This window comes from Nyctereutes procyonoides, unplaced genomic scaffold, assembly GCF_905146905.1.
Source record: "Nyctereutes procyonoides isolate TBG_1078 unplaced genomic scaffold, NYPRO_anot_genome, whole genome shotgun sequence".
NCBI lineage: Eukaryota > Metazoa > Chordata > Mammalia > Carnivora > Canidae > Nyctereutes > Nyctereutes procyonoides.
This window is the reverse complement of record NW_026575146.1, coordinates 73,178,175-73,197,194: the sequence shown is the minus strand read 5'-3', so window position 1 is coordinate 73,197,194 and position 19,020 is coordinate 73,178,175. Positions and strand designations below refer to the sequence as shown.

Sequence of the window (19,020 nt, the reverse complement as noted above, 5' to 3'; positions counted from 1 at the left end):
TAAGCAGCCCTTCCCAATACCACACAGCTAGGTTCGGGGTAACATGGTCTTGAATGGCAGGTACATCTCACCCTAGAGTCACCCGCGCGCGCGCGCGCGCACACACACACACACACACACACACACTCATCTTTCCACGCAGAGAGAAGTTGGGAAGGGAGGACAGTGCAAACGGCGAAATTCGGAGAAAATGAGAGCTGGAAGAGGGAGAGGGAAACAACAAAAGAAAAGACATGAGGGAATCAGAGAAAAAAAAGAAAGTGATTAAGAATGGAAGGAAGGTTGGGGATCCCTGGGTGGCTCAGCGGTTTAGCGCCTGCCTTCAGCCCAGAGTGTGATCCTGGAGTCCCGGGATCGAGTCCCACGTCAGGCTCCCTGCATGGAGCCTGCTTCTGTCTCTGCCTCTCTCTCTCTCCCTCTCTCTGTCTCTCATTAATAAATAAATAAAATCTTTTTAAAAAAGAATGGAAGGAAGAGTTTCAGAGGCAGAAAGAAGAGTAGAGAGAGGAAGCAGAGGGTTAGGAAGCCAGGAGGGTGGAAAGAGTAGTTTCAGAGACTCAGAGAGAAGGCAAACAGACACCCAGAGAGGGACAGAGACACAGAGAAGGGGACAGAGACTCGGGGAAACTGAGACTTGGTTGCAGAGAAACCCAGCGAGGAGGACAAAGACCTGCAGGTGGGGTTGGAGCAGAGGTGCGGGTGGGGAGGGACAGAGGCACGGAGTGAGCGGAGGGGACAGTGCTGGGGCATGGAGGGGGCGCAGAGCAGAAACGCAGAATACGAGTGTAGGGAGGGAAAGATAATTGGGAAAAAATGGGACGAGGAGAGAATATCTCGAGAGAGGGAACTGAGGGAACGAGAGACGCGGTAGTGGCGACGCAAGCCCCGCCCCTGGATCCCGCACACACACACCCCGCCCCGGGGCGCAGGAAGGAGGCGGAGACCCGAGCGCTGGGGTAGGATCTTTATTGAGGGGAGGCGAGCGCGGCGCTCAGCGCGCGTCCAGCACCAGCAGCTTGTGCATGTACGAGTTCAGCCAGTGGCGGCGCTCGAGGGCGGCCAGCAGCCGCGCGCGCTCCCGGAAGGCCGCGTCGTCCGCCAGCGCCAGGCTCCGCCGCGACAGCGGGGTGGCCGGTCCCGCCCAGGCCCGGCCGGGGGCGCGGAGGCTGCGAGGAGACGGAGAGATGCGGTCACCGCGGTCCCGCCCGCCCGCCGCCACCTGTACCCCACCCCCCACGGTCTAACTCGAAGCCCTGTCCCTGCGCCGTCTGCAGAGTGGCTCGGTGACTGTCCCCACCATCACCACCCCACCCCGTCTCCCTCTGCACGAGTCTCTGTTCACCCGGCTCGAAGCTCCCCGAGGCAGGCGTCCCCCCCAACGCTAAGCGCGCGGCCCGACACCCACGAAGGACCCAATAAACTTTGCTCAAGGAACGAGTCCACCGCTGCTTCGGCTCCTTTCAAATCTCTCAACGCCTTTCTCGGGATCTTTTTGCACCTTTTTCCCGTGCGGATCCCCTGCCCACACTCCACCTCTCTCTACCCCTGGTTCTCTCTTCTCTCTCTCTCTCTCTCTCTCTCTCTCTCTCTCTCTCTCTCTCTCTCGTCTCTGGGCCCCGTCTCTCTTTGGGTCTCTCTCCGGATCCCCGCCCCTCCCTGGGTGTCCCGGGGCGCCGCACGTACCTGAGGACCCCAGCGGGGGGCAGGGCGACTCCTGAGGCTGAGCGGTGGCCCCAGGGCACCAGCAGTAGCAGCAGCAGCAGCAGCAGCCGCATCCGGGGGCTCCTGGGCACCTGGCGGGTCTCCATCACCTGTGGAAAGACAGAGAAGAGCTCAGTGAGGCCCACGACCTGGCCCCGGACCCCAGACCCCCACCCCCACCCACCTCCTGAGCCCGCTTGCAGGGCTGGCTATCGCGCAGTGGGCTCGGCCCGCCAGGCTGCAGCCCCCTTATATCGTCTCCACAACCCCCGCAGCGGGCAGTGACGCAGACCAGGGGGCTGGGGGCGCCGGGTCAGCCCCCCCCCCAACCAGGCTCATTAGGAGCCGCCAGCGGTAATGAGGAGCCAGGAGTGGGGGCCCTGCCTCTGCCTTCGCAGCCACCAACTAATTGGGACCAGGAGCAGGGACCCGAGGGGAAGCAGAGGGGGAGAGACAGACAGACAAAGTGGACAGGAGGTGTGTCAGAGGGATAAAAATAGAGACCGGCAGAGGGACCGGCAGAGCAGAAGCCAGAGACACAGAGAAAAAGAGAAAGCAACAGAAGAGGGACTGTCGGGGAGAAGCAGAGACACACAGATGAAGTAACCACGAGAGGGAAGGACAAAGACAGAGTGACAGAGGAAAGGGCCCAGCGGAAGAATGGGAGCAAGAGAGGAAGAAGGAAAGAAGAGGAAGGAAGAGAGGAGTGGGGAAGAAGAGAAAGAACCAGCTAGAGATGGAGGGAGGAGGCTCTGAGAAAGACCTGAGATAGAAGAACAGACAGCCAGCACAGCGATGCCCAGAGATTAATCCAGGCAGCAGGGAACCAGAAAGATAAGAGTGAGAGATGGAAGGGGGGAAAGCAGGAGAAGGCAAAGGATATGGGGCACAGGGGTAGGGGGGTGAAGGCAAATAAAGTGGCGAACAAGACTGCAAAGAGGGGAGAGACAGACCCGGGCCCCCAAGCTACCTTGTGGAGGGTCTAAGGCTTCCAGGGGAGTAGTTTGGTGGTGTTGTGAAGGCCCGTCCACCGGACACTGGCTCTGAGGAGGGTGTTCTCCACACTGCGAGGGAGGTAGGCCAAGGTTAGGAAGTACCAAGGGCCAGTAGCAATCTGAGTGTGACTGGCAAGACATGGCCCCTGGACTCCTAGTTCCCCAGAGAGGAAGGGCCTGGGAACCTGGGTTCCTGGATCCGAGGAAGAGACCTGGAGGCCCAGATTCCTGGATCTGGAAGTAAGAGGGCATCAGGGATCTAGACCCTTGGGTTTGCATGGAGGAGATGGCAGATAGCTTTGGACTCCTGGCTTCTTTTCTTTTCTCTTTTCTTTTTTTAAGATTTTATTTATTTATTTGACAGAGTTCAAGCAAGAGGAGCAGCAGAGGGAGAGGGAGAAGCAGGCTCCCGCTGAGCAGGGAACCAGACTCAGGGCTCAATCCTAGGACCCCAGGATCATGACACGAGCCTAACACAGTCGCTTAACCGACTGAGCCACCCAGGTACCCCTGGACCCCTGGTTTCAAAGAAAAGAGAGCTTGGTTGAGCCACATCCCTCCACCAAATAGATATGATCCAATCCCCAACTCCCTCCCCCATTCCAGAGATGATGTTCTTTATCTCTGTCCCTTTAAGAGCACAAGCCTGTAGCCAGGCTCCCAGGATCCCCAGGGAGAGGGTCAGGTGCGTCACCTGGTCACCTGCACCCCTGAGACCCTACCTCCTGCCACCCCGCCCGGAACCATTCTGCAGCGTTCATCGATCTCTGCATCCAGCTCTGTTCACCTGCTGTTATCTTGGACCTCATTGAGCAGGTAAGAGACCCCAGGCCCCAAGTGACCTTGTCCTATCCAGATATCTGCCACCCTCACCTCCACCTCAGCACAGATGGAGGTGTTTCTGCCCCAGATCAGTCATAAGAGCCTAGGATCTCAGCTCCATCCTCAATAAACAGAGGGACCAGAGTCCTGCCCCACACTTGCTCTCCAGGCAGAGGAATCCAGAACCTCACTCTGCTATCTGCTGAGGACCCAAGAGTCAGAATGCCCAGTTCTCTAGAGTTCAAGCCTCCAGTCTCCTTCCTCCCCTGTAATCCAGCCCCCCTAAGCTTGCTCCCTCAAAATTCGTGGCATCTGAGCCATCACACCTCTCCTCTCAAAGGAACCAGGAATTTAGACCCACAGTACCCTCCACCCTCTGGAAACTGGGGTGAACCCCCAGCAGCCTTCTCGCCCAGGTCCCAAGAGTCTCCCTTCTCCCTCAGATTCAGGCATTTCAGGGCCCCAGCCCCCAGTCATTCCTTCTGAACCTCCTCTGCTGTAAACAACTGTGCAGGGAAGGGGTCCCCGGAGCCCTAAGAGAGGAAGGGATCCTATGTCCTCTTGGAAGTCTACACCCTCTGCAATAGAAGTGGGGAAGGTCTGAGAGCTTGGAGAGGTCAGTCTTTCCCAATTTTTCTGGGACCCCCCCTCGGGGAAACAGATAAAGAAACTAACTACGGCTCCCAAGAAGCCCCGCGCCTCAGTCCCCTTTAGCTACGGCGGCTACCGCCTCACAGCCTTCAGGGTATTGCAGCTGGGTTCCCCTCCTTTCCCGGGCGCCATTCTGGGCAGGATTGTGGCCCACCTGGGGACCAGTGGGCGTGGCCTCCGGGTGTGGGCGTGGCCTCGGGGCTCGGGGAGGATTCCCGGGAGGCTTCCAACCTTAACCCCTTCCTTCCCGCTCCCCCGCAGCTATAAACGTCTCCCAGAGCTATGAAATCCCTCGGCCCGATCTTCCTCCTCCTCGTCTTCCTCCTCGCCTGGCTGGGTTCCAAGGCTGACCCTTCGGCCTCGCCGCTTACAGTCCCCGACTTCCCAGAGATGGGCCACCCTTTTCAGACCTCCTCTCCTGCTTCTGAGAATTCCACTCAAGACCAGCCTAACCCTGATTCTCTTGCGACTGCTTATCCTGAGCCCTCCAAATCACCTCATGCCGTTTCCCCTGAGCCTTCCCGCCTGGACTTCACCGAGACTACCAACCATGACCTGGGAGAAATCCCACACCCAGAGTCTTCTGAGAGCCCTAAATCTAACTCACTCAACACCTCAATAGCAGACTCTCTGGAGACCCCCAAAATTAGCCCCTCCAAAATGACCCTTCTAGAACCTTCTGAGATCCCCAAACTTGACCCGACTGATATTCCACACTCAGAATCCCCTGAGACCCTCAAACCTAATCCCTCCAAAACCTCACGCCCAGAATTTCCTGAGACCCCAAGCCCTGACCCTAACCAAACTTCACACCAAGAATCCTCAGAGATTCCCAAACTTAATTCCACCAAAATCCCACATGCAGAAGTCCCTGAGACCCCACATCTTGACCCCACCAAGATTCTTCACCCTAAATCTCCAGAAACCCATAATCCTAACATCACTGAAATCCCAAACTCTGAATTTCTCCAGACTCTCCATCTGGACTCTACTGAAATCCCCCACCCAGAATCCCATGTAACCCATAACCCCAGCCCCACTAAAATTCCCCAAACAGAATCCCCCACAACCCACTACCAAGATGCAACAGACAACCCCATGACCTCTGACCCTGAGATTTCTGCCAGTCCTCAACCAGAAATGAGTACATCTTTCAAGGACAAAACATCTGCCCTAGATGAGCTGTCCTTGAGTCCCAAATCAGAAACCTCTGCAGTCACCCAGCCTGACTCCCTTAAATTGCCCACCTCAGATTCTCCTGAGGCAGTTGAGCCAAAAGCCTCCCCAAATTCTAGCTCTAAAGGGCCTGACGCCTTTTTTCCCTCAGCCCGGATTGCGGGCCCCCCTGCTCCACTGGGGTCCCCCAGTTGGCCGGCCCCTGCCACTCCACGGGCCCCCCAGCGGCGCAGCCGAGGTGATAGAGTCAGCACTATCATCGTGGTGGAACGAGTGGAGGAGACTGGTGAGGGGCCAGGACCCGGACTCCTGGGTCTGAGGGAGGAGGAGGCTGGGGGTCCTGGACTCCTGGGTCTGAGAGTGGAGGGGGCTGGGGGTCGGGACTCCTGGGTCTCCGGGAGGGCGGACTGCAAACCCCGCTCCTTAGTCCGAGGCAGGAGGGTGCTGACGGCTGTCATGTGGGGTCTGAGAGTGGAAGGAGTGGGGGCCGAGTTTTTGGGTCTCGGGAAGACGGGGCTGGGAGTTTAGGTTGCTCAATTCCTGGGCCCTCGTCCTTCAGGCCTGACCCTGGTGGGGCGCCCCCGGGGCGCGGCGGGCGGGGCCCTCTGCCTATTCCTCGCCGGGACCGGACTGCTGATCGGCATCTTCCTGCTGCTGTGGTGTCTCTACCGCCGGGCGGCTCGACACCGGCCCTTCGCACACCACCGCCTTCCAAACGACGGAGATGAACCGGGTGAGCGACCCTCACAACGTCCCTCCCCTTGAATGACTGCGTGTTTCCTTAACGCTGTTTCGCCTGGCGCCTTAGGGCGCCCTGCCAAAAAGTACAGGTCCTCCATCCAAGATCAGTAGAAGCCGGGATCCCTCCATGATCCTTCCCCCAGTTCTCCGAAATCCCTCCAAGCGGTCCAGCGCCGCCTCCAGCCCCTGCTGGGAATTGCAACAGCTGGAGAGCGGAGGGTCCCCCAAAGCCCCGCCCCTTCCCCTCCTCGCGGAGTCCGTACGCCACGCCCCTCCGCGGCAGGCCACGCCCCTGTGGCCCGGAAGCCACGCCCCCTTCGGTTCTGGGTGCCTCGCCCTTTGATTTGAAAACCCCTTTCCAATGAGCGGTCGGAACCCTCCTTCCCGCCTCCTCATTGGCCAGCGACGCAGCACAGGGATCAGGCCCTGGTCGGCCTGGGGATGACCTCGCCCCTTTGCTCCCACAGTTATGCACTTGGAAGCCCCGAAGGACCCCTACGACCTCTATTTTTATGCCCCGGATGCCTGGGTCCCTTCACACATCGCCACCAAACAGCCGCCACCCACTCCCCCGCTGCCACCCAAGCTGCCCCCGCCGCCCCGCGGAAACCGCCCCCAGAGCCTGGAGCCGCTCTCCCCCGCCACGCTACCCAACAACTTCGTGTAAGCCCCACTCGCGTCCTGCCAGACCTGCGCCATCCCCAGACGGAGGAAGGACCCAGAGGTCCTGTCCTCCTGGCATGCTTTGCTACATAGTTAGTCCTCTTGGATAGGAGGTCCAACACACCAAGACGCTTTCGCTGTGACCGGAGAACACCGTTTGAGGCCGAATAAATCAAGTGTTCCCACGGCTGGGCCCCTACTCTGGCTTGCGTCCTGGGAGAGGAGGGGGCGGGGGTCTTAGGACTTTGGGGCCCAGGGAGGAGGAAGCTGGGGGCCCAGGCTCCTGTGACGGCCACCGCCAATGACTACTGAGTGTGTACACCAAAGCATTTTATTGGGAGTGGGGCAGGGCAGGATTTACAGTCACAGAGACACAAAGACACAACCCTGCTCCAGGGAAAAACATCCCTCTCCCCCAGCCCCATTCCCTTTCCTGGGATTCTGTGACTCCTCCTGCATATGCTCCCCAAATTCTTGGTCGAAACAAGGGAGTCTGAGAGGGGGATCCCAGATTTTGAGTCATTTAGCCCCTGAGGGACACAACAAATGGCCACTGAGAAAACAAGAGTAGTTCAGAACCACCCAGGAGAATAAAGTGCAAGGAATTAGGGGGAAGAGGGGCATCTTGAAACCACCACGGGGAAGTTCAATAATGGTGGCTTCACACCATTGAGTTAATGGACTTGAGCAGCCACTATTCAGACCTGAAAACGTGTCAGAAAAAGTGCATGGGGGTGGAAAGAGGCATAATGTTAAAACCACCGTCTGGTTTCCCTAGACATTGTGCTAAGCTAGGGAGAAGGTCTTGGGAAATTTGGTGCTTCAGCAGCATCTGCTGGTGGAGGGAAGGGGCAGGGGAGGTGGGGCAGTGGGGGGGTGTCTTGAAACTGCCATTCTCCCTCAGAAACGCTGGTGAAAATCGATCCCTAGAATGGCGGGGATGGACAGTTGGTTAAACCAACCTGGGAAATGCAAAATGGAATCAGGAGAGGTTTGTCATTTCTCGAGGAAGACCTTGAATGTTTCTTCTGAAAGGCGAGGAAGGCTGAGTGGTCTCAGGGGTTAGCCCGAGAGTCCCAGGGGTTCAAGGAGAGGTTGACGGAAGGGTGCCTCAAAACCACAAGAGAGTAAAAGATTGAACTGTCCATTCAAATAAAGCCCTGAAAGGAGGGTTTGAAACCACTGAGGCAGAACAAGTGGAGAAGGAAAACCTTTAGGAGAATTTGGGTATTCTCGAAACTGCCAGTCTGCAGCTTCACTACCCCTGAGAGGTGATCGGGAAGGAAAGAGGATTTGACAGCACTGGGGAAGAGGGCGAGTGCTTCTTAGGCCTGCAGCAGGACAGAGAGAACTGGGATTCCTTGACAGCCACTCAGGCCAGTGATGTGTGGAATGGAGGTCCTGGAAACTGCCATTCAGTGGGAGGCACATGGTCAGTAGTCCCGGACAGGGGGTGGGGGTCTTGGGGGCTGGACTGTGCTGTGTGTGGCCCCATAGGAAGGAGGGGGAGCGGGGGGAGCCCCAGGAGGCTCAGCCTCATCCTCCATATCGCTTTCATCGCTGCCAGCCAGCTGGTCGTGGCCAACGAAGCCACACTTCTCCTCACTCATCTCCTCAGGCTCGGCCCACGGCTGCTTCTCTCCAGAAGCGAAGACCCCGTAGAAGATGACACCCCCATAGTGCACCAGAGAAGCGATTAGGAAGACGTACTGCCACTCCTCCCGAGTCTGCGGAGGGACAGGGGGGAAGTGAGGTCAGAGGACAGAGAAACAGAAGGTGGAGCGAGAAACTGAGTGCAGAGCAAGGGAGACAGGTCCAGAGAGAAGCAGAAAGAGACCAGGAGAGGGCAGGGATGGAGGCCAGCGAGGGTGAAGCCCAAACTGGGAGGGCGAGCTGGTCGGGGCCAGCGCACGGACCTTGTGTTTGGTCATGGCACCCACGATGATGGGGCACACCATGCCGGACAACGTGCCCACGCCGTTGGAGATGCCCATAAGGATGCTGGCGTAGCGCGGCGCGATGTCCAGGTGGTTCACGTTGAACCCTGGCGAGGCAAGTCAGAAGGCGGCACTCCCGATTGAACCTCACTCGAGTGACTCCTGCAGAGCCGCTCCTCCTCCCCCCATCGCAAACCCCACCCCCACCCCGTCCCTCCCGCTCTTTCCAGGCCACCTTCCTGAGCCAGGAAGTTCCCCACAGAGCTGTCCAGAGTCCGCCAAGCGCGGAGGCGGTTCTCACCAGAGATGGCGAAGCCGCTGAAGCCCACCGCGAGGACCAGGAAGGAGATGGCCACGCCCTTGGAGTGCGAGTAGCCGACCACCAGCAGCAGCGTGGCTTCCATGCCGAAGCCTGCCGAGGGCCGGGCGACCGTGTCATCTGAGCGTCGGCCGCCCCACACCGCCTCTCCAGCCCGCCTCCATCCGCCCCAGGCCGCCCCCCACTACACCCGTCCCTGGCTTGGTGCGGGTTCAGCCTGCCTAATCCCTCATTCTGCCCGCGCCCACCCTAACCCCGACCCCCACCTCCCTAATCCTCCCTAACGTCCTTGACCACGTGCGCACAAGAGTCCCCACCGCCCCGGCTGGGCTCTCCTTGGCCCCACTCCCTGATGAAGCCGCGCCCTGAAGACGCAGAGTCCGAGCCCCACCCTTGCACCTTACGCACCGTCCCTCGGTTCTCATTGATTAGTCACCGCGCCACCCAGACCTCTTCTCTCCGGGTGCCCCCCTCGCACAGCCCCTAGTTCCGGTCCCGCTGCGCCCAGTCGCGTGTAGGCCCGGTCCTGCCAGTTCCAATTTGGTCTCGCTGGTGCCCCACTCGGATCGTCACACCCACCCTGCCCTTCCACCCGGTGGGCCTCGAGAGGGCAGCGGGAGACCATTCCATCCACTACCGCCTCAACCCGGCTCCGCCTTTTTGGACACGCCCCTGACCTCATTTCAGTCCTCCCAGGGTCCTGCCGCACAGCCCGGCTGTCCCGTAACCGGCTCTCGGCTCCGCCCCACTCACCTCCGCAGTTCATCAACTTGCGCACGTTAGTGGTGGACATGATTCGGCGGCTCCTCAGGAAGTCCGCGATCTGGCCGCCGATGGGCACGATGATGGTCATGACCAAGTGGGGCAACGCTGACACCAGGCCCACCTGCACCAGGAGCGTACAGAGCGAGGCTCGGAGGCTCCCAGCCAGGCCTCTCCACACTGTTCCTGCACTTCTGGCTCCTCCCTGTCCCCCGTTCCAACCTCTTGGGATCCAGGCCTGGCTGCTCCATCTCCCCCTGCAGCGCCCCCTGCCTTCCCTTCCCGGGCCCCACCTTGCTGATCTCGAAGCCGAACACCTCTTCGAAATAGGCGGGCTGGGAGATAAGGAGTAGGTAGAACGTCCAACTGCGGCAGAAGTTAGCCACGATGATGGCGTAGACTGGCATGGACGTGAAGAAGCGCCGCCAGGGTGTGTTAAACTTCTGCAGGGCGGGGAATGGAGAGGAGAGGCCGCTAAAATACAGATGGGGCCGGGGGGGGGGGGCGCTCTCCTCGTCCCTTCAGGGACTCAATTATAGTCCCACAGAGACCCAGGATTTCCAACCTCATGGTGACGCTTTAGGGCTGCTAGGGTCCGGACCCCGCGATGACCCTCAGAGACCCATCAATGTGAGCCCAGAAATCTCTTTCCGTTCTATTATGCCCCCTAATTCCAGCCTCACTCACCCAAAGGTCTAAACAAACTCCCCACATTCTAATCCCGATTCTGCTGGTTTAAACACGCCCCATAGTGGTTCTGGACACTTCGCTACCTATTCCTGCCCTCAGCATCTGCTAATCCGTCCCCCCACCCCGCCCCGGGCTTTAGCTCCGCCTCCTGGATTCTAGCCCCGCCCACTGCGCTTCCCCATCCTGTCTCCTCTGAGAGTCCACAGGAACCCACCACCATCTACACACTGTGGAGGTTCGGAGCCCCCTTTTCTCCTGCCTCCCTGCCTGGATATCTTTCCTTACCCCACCACCCACCCCCGGCGGGCTTGGGCCCTGACCGTGACTGGGTTCATGAGTTTGGCGCTCTCGCCGATGGCGTCCTCGATATACTTGCGCTCCTCTTCGGAGATGCTGGGGTGCAGAGCCGGGGACTCATAGGAGACGAGCAGCCAAAACAGGTACCAAAAGATCCCGAAGCTGCCTGGGGGGTGGGGTCAGGAGGGGGATGAAAGCGAAGTGACCACAGGCCTCGCTCCGCCCCAGCGCCACCCGGACCCAGGCGTCAGGGCCCCTCACCGTAGACGTAGAACACAGAGCTCCATCCTGAGTACTGCACCAGGACCCCGGCGAGGGGCATTGCGACCACCGCCCCAGCATAGGAACCTGCGAGGGAGGACGCAAGATGCAGAACAGGCTCATCTATTCTCAGATCCGGGAACGCGGCCTCCCAGCCCCTGCCATTCTGGGACATAGAAGTACAGGTCACGGTCCCTCCTCCCTTAGACCCGAAAGTCTGGATCCCAGCCCCTTCCTCTCACCGCAAAAGGCTGTGGTTGCCAAGCGACTCCGCTCTAAGGGCGGGGCCCATTTGCTCCAGATGCCGTGGCAGGCAGGGTACGTGACCCCCTAGGAAGGAGAAAACCAAAGTCAACGAGAAGAGGCTGAGTCAGAATAGGCACAGGATCATATGGAGCAGGGCTTTACCTCTACCAACCCCTGCAGGATCCTCACGAAGATGACACAGCCATAATGGACTCGGGCAGCCGAGGGGATCAGCATGTTTAGAGTGGATGTGGCCACAATAGCAAAGCCGAAAACCCTGGTGGGAAGAGTCCATAGTACGATAACAGGGTCCAGCTATCCCGCCAGAGCTAGGATTCTGTTCTTTCTGCCCACACTGCACCAGGCCTTGTGTTTCCCTAGGACCCCTGCCCCCACCTCCTTTGTATCTCTCACCTTCCACAACCACAAGTCCCGCCTTTCTCTAAGACCCCGCCCCCGAACTCAGGCTCCTTCCACTTCTCCCTCCCAGTCTGCCGCGAAATGCCAGGCCACACCTGTAGTCTACCCACACACTTGTAGCTCCCGCCCACCTCGGGACCCCAGCCCTGTACCTGTTGGCTGCGAATTTTTGGCAGATAAATCCTCCAGGAATCTGGGTGACAATGTAGCCCCAGAAAAAGGAGCCGTGTATGAGGCCAACAGTCTCTGGATCCCAGTTAAATTGAGCTTTCTGCGGGCCAAAAGGCACATCAATCCAGAGGCCGGACCCCAGGCTCTACCCCTCCCCCAATCAGCGCAAAGATATTTCAGCCCTCAGCCAATCAACAACAAGGACCCCTCTTGCGCCCAAACCCCTGCCAAGTCGTCCTCCCTATTCTGCTCACCCAGGCTGCCAGGGCTGCCCTACCCTAGCAACGGGACCTGTCGCTGCCTAAAAGCCTAGCTCTGCCTGCTTCCTTGCATCGGTGCCTTCTTTGAATGTGGAGGGGCCCATCAATAGGGTGGGGACTCTGTCTCCACTTACTTCTCTTAACCAACTTATCACCTGTTTGCGGAGTGACTGGGTGGGGTCTAGTCAGGGACAGGAAGTAGCCAAAGGGGCAAGGTAGGCCAGTGCCTAAATCAGACATTTTTCCTGAGGCAAGGGCACCGCCTACACGGAATTAAAATAAGGAGAAAGTGGGAAGCCTAGGTGGCTCAGTCGGTAGAGCATGCAACTCTTGATCTTGGGGTTGTAAGTTCGAGCCCCACCTTGGGCATAAAGGTTACTTAAAATTTTTATATCTTTAAAAACATAATAATTAAAAATAGGGAGAAAGTCTGAGATAAGGTGGGCTTTAGGTAAAGGCCAGAGCAGATGAAGCAGGATTTAGCAGCGACTAAACTTCAGAAAAGCCCGGATCAAAATTCAGGGTGGAGCCTGCGAGGGGACTGGGATTAGGATGTAACACCGGGACAGGCGTGGGTGGCAGATGGAGCAAAGTTGCTAGGAGGCCTACAATGGAACAGGGGCAGCACGTAGGAACTCTAATGCCAGGGCAGAGTCTGCATTTGGAAATCAGGGACCTGAAATAAACAGGGGCGGAGCTTCATTTAGATCAGGGCCGGGCTTAGGAAGGGGAGAGCCGTGAGGCGTGAGGCGGAGGAGAGCCAGAGTGGGCGCACAGTTGCGCGAGGATGCTCAAGCTGGAGTTGGAAGGGGCTCGGCAGGGGGCCTCGCCCGGCGGAACGTGACGTCATCAGCGGGAGTGGGCAGGTGGGCCCCCGCGCGCCGGGCCACGCCCCCAACTACCTGCACCACCACGTGGCCCCCGCGGTGGGTCGTGCTGTTGTTGACCATGGAGACGATGGCCACGCCTAGGTTGCAGCGGATCCCGAAGCTAATGCAGAAGCCCAGACCGCTCATGATGGCGATAATGTAGCGGCGAGGGAGACCGAAGCAGGTGCAGTCCACTACCGGCGGGTCCCGGGTCTGCGTCGTCACGGGGCGCCCGTCAGCACTCAGCTCGAGCGTCTCTGCACCTTCCTGCCGCTTCTCCAGAAGGCTGCAGGGCCGCAAGAGTCAAAGACTCCCTAAGTCCAGGTCCCTGGCCCCCTCCTCCCCATGACACAGGAGTCCAGGGCTTTTCAAGACTCCCCCTCACTCCCTCCTTCCCCAGGAGTCCAGCCCCTAGTTCCCATCTCCCCCCAGGATCCAGGAATCTGGACCCCCTCTCTCCATCCCCTTCAGGCCAGGAAATCATGCTGCAGTGGACTCAGGTGTGGAAGCCCTCAATCCCCTTTTCCCTCAGCCGCTTTATCTCTCAACTCAGGAGTTTTAGACACTTTGTGATTCAAGGGCCTCTGCCCCAGTCCCCACCCCAAGGCCCAGAGACTCTCTCGGGCTCCTTCTCCCATATATGAGTCTATTTGAGGAAGCAAAAGGCACTAAGGAAATGCTTCAGCAAAGGTGTCAAAAGAACAGATGCTTCTCAGCCACGTCTGCTATATATACACCGACCGCCCTCCTCCCCTGCCCCCTGTGGCATTCCCTTCCCTGCTTCCAGGACCCAGGTGTGGGGCAGACATGCAGTCGACTCCCTTTGGACACGGGAAGCCCACTCCCTGAGGGTGGAGAGAAGTCAGGCTCCCTGGAGTCCAGCAGCCCAGCCAGACAGCCCTGGGGAACCTTGAGTTCAGGCTGTCAGCTAGAGGGTAGGGAGGGGGAGTGGCAAGTGGTGTCCTGGCAAGGGACAGATGGCCCTGGTAGGGGGATTGGCTCAGTCCCCAGCGAGGCTCTCGCCCCCGCCCGTTCTGGAACCAGGATTGAGTCTGTGATGACGGAGGGTATTTGGAGAGCCACCTCACACCCAGAGAGAGGCTGCTGGGAAAAAGAGGTGCCCTGAAACAGGTGTGGAAAGACCCAAAAGGAAGAGGGCGACAGAGATGAGAGATGAGAGGGGAGCAGAGGCTTTAACATGGGTGGAGACAGTAACCTGAAAGAGAAGACATAGATGCAGAGACCCAGAACACTGAAAGATGGAGAGACCGGAGGACAGAGGAGAGACAAGCTGGGGACGTGATTTGTGAGATGCGGCCCCTCTCTGAGGCGGGTACGCAGCCAGGGGATCGGGCTGGATCCCAGGAAGGGGCTAGAACAGATGGAGGCGAGGGAGACTGGGACGGGGGAGGAAAGAACAGCCAGACGGTCTGGGGGGGAGGAGGGTGGAAGAGATGAGAGAATACAGCCACCCTTCCCATCCTAGAACTTAAGGAGGTTGGGGGGGCAGGGGGGGCGGCTAAGAAACAGGGGTTGGAAAAAGAGACTGGGGGAGTGGACAGAACCTAGGAGGGAGGAGGAATGAAAGCCAGGGGAAGGTGGGAATAGATGACCCAGAATGAAAGTGCAAGGTGGTAGGGACTGCCCCCCACCCCACATCAGAATGGGCCACCAGTGTGATTAGACTTGGTCAGTGCGATTAGACTTTGACCCAGGCCGCTATCAGGTGCTATTTGACCCTGAAACTCAGGAGGTGATGGCAGCCCCTGAAATTTGATACTCCGTGGTTCATACTCCAGTGTGTCAGATCTCTGACCAAGGCTTTGTAAATGGGATGTGGCATGGGGCTCCGGGATCCCCCATCTATAAAATGGGGGCAGGGGTAGAATGTGAGGTTACAATCAATGAGGGAACTTCCAGGTGATACTGATCATCTTGGGATAAGAGAACCAGGGAGGATTGGCCCAAGGGCTTCCCAGAAGACAGGAACAGAGACAGGAGAGCCTCGAGGGAGGTCCTCCTGCCCTTCCTGGGTGCCTGGAACTCAAGTCTGAGGACTGGAGGAGGAGAAGCCGCGCTTAGGAAGCAGTGCACCAAAATGGAGGTGTCGCAATCTTTCTGGGCCTCTGTGTTTGCTCCTCTGGGGTTATCTGTCCGCTCCCCCTTCCCCCCAGGCCTGCCTTTATGTCCCTGGGTACTCTTCCCATTATACACCTAAGGAAAAACTGAGGTTCAGAAAGCAGGAGTAGCATGTCCAAGGTCACACTCCAAAGTCGTAGTGGATCCTGATGGTTTCCTGGCCCCCAGTATTGCCCCATCCAAGGCCTGGCTCTCTGAAAGGAGGCACATTGGCTCCTGTCTCTCCTGCATCCCCCTTCCTCCCAGGTCCTGATCACAGGTGGCTCTGGGTTAACATCTGTTTCCTGGGCTGAGAGAGTTCCCCACCCACTCTGGGATCCTGTATCTTGAGGAAACCAGCCTCAAAAGATGATGGCACTTGTATTTATCCATGGATTTCTCCCTCTTCTCAAACTGAGCCTCAGTTTCCCCAGCTTTGTCTAAAGGATTCAATGGAATCAGGGCGCTATGTCCAACACGGGGCATTCCTGTCTCTGTCCAACTATCAGAGTGAACTGCAAGGTTCAGACGCAGTGTTCTTCTCAAACTCCAGCTCTTTGGTGCATGGCCTGGTGGGAGCTCTGAGCTCTGGGGTCTCCAGGGGCTCAGGAGGCAGCTCGAGAGGTGAAGGCACAGAGGAGAGAAACCCAGACACAGATGAGAAACTGAGAAGCAGGGACTGAGGGAGGGGGCCTGAGGCACACATCCCTCCTGCCACCACCCTCCTTCCAGCCCCCTCCATCAGCACGTCTCTCTCCCTCTCCTGACTTCGCACTGATGTATTTTGAGAAACTCGTGAAAGGAGGCGAGAAAAAGGGTGGGGAGGGGCTGGAAGATTAGGAAGAGAAGGGGTAAGGTTATCTCCACTCTCCCCTCCCCACTGCATCATCCTCCTGCCCCCTCCCTTCTGTCCAGCTTACTCCCATCCCTCCAGTTCCTAGAGGGTGGGAGACCTATGGAGCTAGGAGGTGACCTGCAGTGAGCAGGACTAGTGTTTGTCTCAGAGGACTTGCATGGTCTAGGGAGATGGACAAAGGGTCAACTAAAGATGAGGTCGGGGCCAAGGGGACAGGGTCCAAGGGAATGGCAGCAGGGGCATGGTGCTGATGGGGCCATCTCCTCCCTGCACTGTGGCCAGATATTTTTAGGCTTCTCCGCAGCTGAGTAATTTCTCTGACTTGGAGCCAGGGATGGGGTTGGGGGTGAGAGGCTGGGGTGGGGAGGTGTTCAGACTGCCCTGGAGACACCCAGGTCACTGGGGTCATCTCCCTGGATGAAAGGAAGTCCTTCTTCTCTCTAACCTATATCCTCTGGAAAATCTGCCATACCCCAGGAGCCTAATTTCTGGCCTGCAACTTCTTTCTCCTCCAGAGACCCAGGATACCCTGCTTCCCCTCCCAGCTTAGCTCTCCTCAAGGACAAGGACCAATGGGCCCCAATCCGCTTTAGCTTCAGATTAAACTCTCTGAGAGGTGGAAACTGAGAAGACACAGGAAGATGGAGACACCCAGGGTGGGGGATAAAAACCCAGAGCGAGGGCAACAGACATCCGAAAGGGGGGGAGGGTCAGAGACCCACAGAGGGGGCAGAGGTCCGACAAAAAGAGGCAGAGTGAAGAGAAGTGAAGAGAAGAGACCCAAAAGTGGGGAAGGGGGTTAGAGACCCAAAGAGAAGGAGATAAGCGGTCCAAGGGAAAAAAGGAAAGAGTCTGGGATGGGGTGGGGCAGAAAAATGAACGAGATGATGGATGAGACCGGACCAGGGAGAGGGTACGGGAGGAAAAGAAGGGAGAAAACCGGACAGATGGGTGGAACCCCCATCCACGAGTATAGCCTGTCCATCTGTCCGTCTAGGCTCAGGTGGGAATGTGTGCCCTCGTCGGACACTCGGGCTCTTCCCCGCCCAGGACCCTCACCACGCTCACCGGTGCAGCCTCCCGAGGGCACGACCCGCTAGCTTCCGAAACTCCTCCTGACGGAACTCCATGGTGGCTGCCCCTGCCGCCGGTCCCCCTGCCAATCCCCCCGCCCGCGGGCCCGGGCGGCCGCGTCCGGGTTCCCGGGGTCCGCCCCGGCCCGGCCGGCCCCGCAGCTCCGCTCGGGGGGGAAGGAGGCTGCGTGTGCTGGCTGCCTAGGGGCTGTAGCGGGACTCAGCGTCGGGGGCGGGGCGGGCGGCTGCTAGGCCCCGCCCACCCGTGACAGACCACGCCCATATGGTTCTGGCCCCGCCCCTCGCAGCCCTCAGCTCCGCTCTGTCCCCGCCCTTCCATTCCAAGGCCACGCCTCTGGGCTCTGAACTCGCTCCCGTGAGTTGCATCGCCCCAATTCTCTCCCTTCCCGGAGTTACTACCCCCGTCCTCCATCCCCACCCCCCAGCTCCTTCTATCCCTTTTCTCTCCTCCCGAGCTCTCTTGTCCACCTGAGGTTTCCCTCTCCTTTTTAGTTCGCCCTAATTTCGTCCTTGCGTTCTCGTCCCCTACGGTTCCATCTCCTGCGTTTTCATCCTCCCAGCCCTACCCCTGCGATTTTCTGTGCCCTCCAGTTCCACATCCCGCCCCCCCGATTTCCATCCCCATCCATCCCGCACCATCCTCAGTTCCAACTTCCTCATCCAGAGGGTGCTTTTCTCATTCAGGGGATTCTTTCCCTCTCCCCCCGAAATCCGACCCGCATTTCGATCCACCCATCGTCCCTTCTAGTTCTTCCCTCATCCGGTTTCTTCCCTCTTGACTTCATTCACCTGTTTCCATCTTTTTAAAATTCTATCCCCTTCCAGTTCTATTTCTCCTCGGGGTGCGTGCCCCCCCTCCCCGGTTCCTTCGTCCTGGATTTCTTTCCCCTCTAAGTTCCAGCCCTGATAGTTCCACACCCGACCCCAGTAGCGAGCCCCATAATTCCCAACCACCCTGGAATCTGTATGGCCCTTTGGGGTTTGTCCCTCTCTCCCGAGTACTCTTCCTGCCCCTTGAGTTCTCACCCCTCCCTTGGGATCTGTCCCTGCCCTAATTTTTGCCCCCTTCCCCTGGAATCTGTCCGAGTTCAGTCTCCACCGCCCCCCAGGTTCTTTCCCTGCCCCCGCCCCCGTTGTATCCCCTCCTGCTGGGGGCTGGCCCCGCCCTCTTACTCCATCTCTGCCAGCCCTGCCCTTGGGGATTGAACCCAGACTATTTCTCGGGTTCTGGCGGACAGGTAGGTCCTGCCTCTGCTCCTTTCGCCACCCCAGCCCGCCATGCTCCCCAGCGCTGAGTTCCCCTCCAGATCCAAGCCCCAGGAGGGTGCGCTGCTTTCCTCACCACCTCCCTGAGTCGGGCCGCAAATGCATTTGGGATTAAATTTTCATGATGTGGCATAAGCCCTCAAGGGGGTTGGGAGGGAGCAGCCGGCGCGGCAGGCGGGCGCCACGGACCCAGTGGCTCAGCAGTCACTGCCCACCACGGCCTCCCGTTTCACGCCTTGTCCCCGTTTGTGTCTCTGGGTCTCGCAATTTTGCCCGTTTGCGAAATCCCCGGATTCTCAGGTAGGGTGTGGCTGGGGGCTGCGACCCCAGGGTCTGAGGCAGGAGGGACTGGAGACCCGGACTCTTGGGTCTGAGGGAGGAGTAGCCCGCGGAGCCGTCCACGAGCGCCACCCTGTGGCGGCAGAGTCCCCGGCGCGGGTGCGGAGGCGGCGGCCGCGGCTCCGGGCCAGGTGTGGTGGAGCAGATGGTGAAGAGGAGGGAGTAGGAGGGGAGCCTCGGCCGCTGCCAAATCCCGGGCCTTCGTCGGAATCATCACCATGGAGACCGAAGAAGGCGGAAAGGACCCAGCTTCATACTTTTTTGGGGACCTGGGAATGAGTTTCTCGGCCTCCCACGGAGGGTCCCTGTGTGAACTACAAGTCCCAGCGGCCACTGGACCTCACCGTTTGCTTCGGAAGAGCCGCG

The 19,020-nt window shown here is 58.8% G+C and overlaps 3 protein-coding genes across 3 annotated transcripts; 1 reads left to right on the top strand and 2 right to left on the bottom strand.

Annotated features, from left to right (window-relative positions):
- Positions 1 to 950: 950 nt before the first annotated feature.
- On the bottom strand, positions 951 to 2,749 carry PTH2 (parathyroid hormone 2). The gene is made up of 3 exons (XM_055309466.1): positions 2,672 to 2,749; positions 1,684 to 1,811; positions 951 to 1,166 (listed from the first exon to the last, which is right to left on the bottom strand). The coding sequence occupies exons 2-3, from the start codon at positions 1,806 to 1,808 to the stop codon at positions 992 to 994; spliced, it is 300 nt and encodes a 99-aa protein (XP_055165441.1). The 5' UTR covers positions 1,809 to 1,811; positions 2,672 to 2,749; the 3' UTR covers positions 951 to 991.
- A 1,702-nt stretch (positions 2,750 to 4,451) lies between these two features.
- GFY (golgi associated olfactory signaling regulator) lies at positions 4,452 to 6,753 on the top strand. The gene is made up of 3 exons (XM_055309465.1): positions 4,452 to 5,631; positions 5,905 to 6,078; positions 6,554 to 6,753. Exons 1-3 carry the CDS (start codon positions 4,452 to 4,454, stop codon positions 6,751 to 6,753), a joined length of 1,554 nt encoding a protein of 517 aa, XP_055165440.1.
- Positions 6,754 to 7,066: 313 nt separating this feature from the next.
- Positions 7,067 to 17,202, bottom strand: SLC17A7 (solute carrier family 17 member 7). Its single transcript, XM_055309464.1, has 12 exons — positions 17,024 to 17,202; positions 13,015 to 13,267; positions 11,834 to 11,952; positions 11,424 to 11,538; positions 11,258 to 11,345; positions 11,016 to 11,102; positions 10,778 to 10,920; positions 10,061 to 10,210; positions 9,759 to 9,891; positions 8,988 to 9,098; positions 8,666 to 8,793; positions 7,067 to 8,476 (listed from the first exon to the last, which is right to left on the bottom strand). The coding sequence occupies exons 1-12, from the start codon at positions 17,083 to 17,085 to the stop codon at positions 8,183 to 8,185; spliced, it is 1,683 nt and encodes a 560-aa protein (XP_055165439.1). The 5' UTR covers positions 17,086 to 17,202; the 3' UTR covers positions 7,067 to 8,182.
- Positions 17,203 to 19,020: the final 1,818 nt, after the last annotated feature.

Coding starts and splice junctions, on each gene's coding strand:
- PTH2 (XM_055309466.1), bottom strand. CDS start 1,808: ATGGAGACCCGCCAGGTGCCCAGGAGCCCCCGGATGCGGCTGCTGCTG. Junction 1,167..1,683: donor CCCCCCGCTGGGGTCCTCAG/GTACGTGCGGCG, acceptor GTCTCCTCGCAG/CCTCCGCGCCCCCGGCCGGG.
- GFY (XM_055309465.1), top strand. CDS start 4,452: ATGAAATCCCTCGGCCCGATCTTCCTCCTCCTCGTCTTCCTCCTCGCC. Junction 5,632..5,904: donor GGAACGAGTGGAGGAGACTG/GTGAGGGGCCAG, acceptor CTCGTCCTTCAG/GCCTGACCCTGGTGGGGCGC. Junction 6,079..6,553: donor AAACGACGGAGATGAACCGG/GTGAGCGACCCT, acceptor TTGCTCCCACAG/TTATGCACTTGGAAGCCCCG.
- SLC17A7 (XM_055309464.1), bottom strand. CDS start 17,085: ATGGAGTTCCGTCAGGAGGAGTTTCGGAAGCTAGCGGGTCGTGCCCTC. Junction 11,539..11,833: donor CAAAAATTCGCAGCCAACAG/GTACAGGGCTGG, acceptor TCTTCCCACCAG/GGTTTTCGGCTTTGCTATTG. Junction 11,103..11,257: donor GGCAACCACAGCCTTTTGCG/GTGAGAGGAAGG, acceptor CCTCCCTCGCAG/GTTCCTATGCTGGGGCGGTG.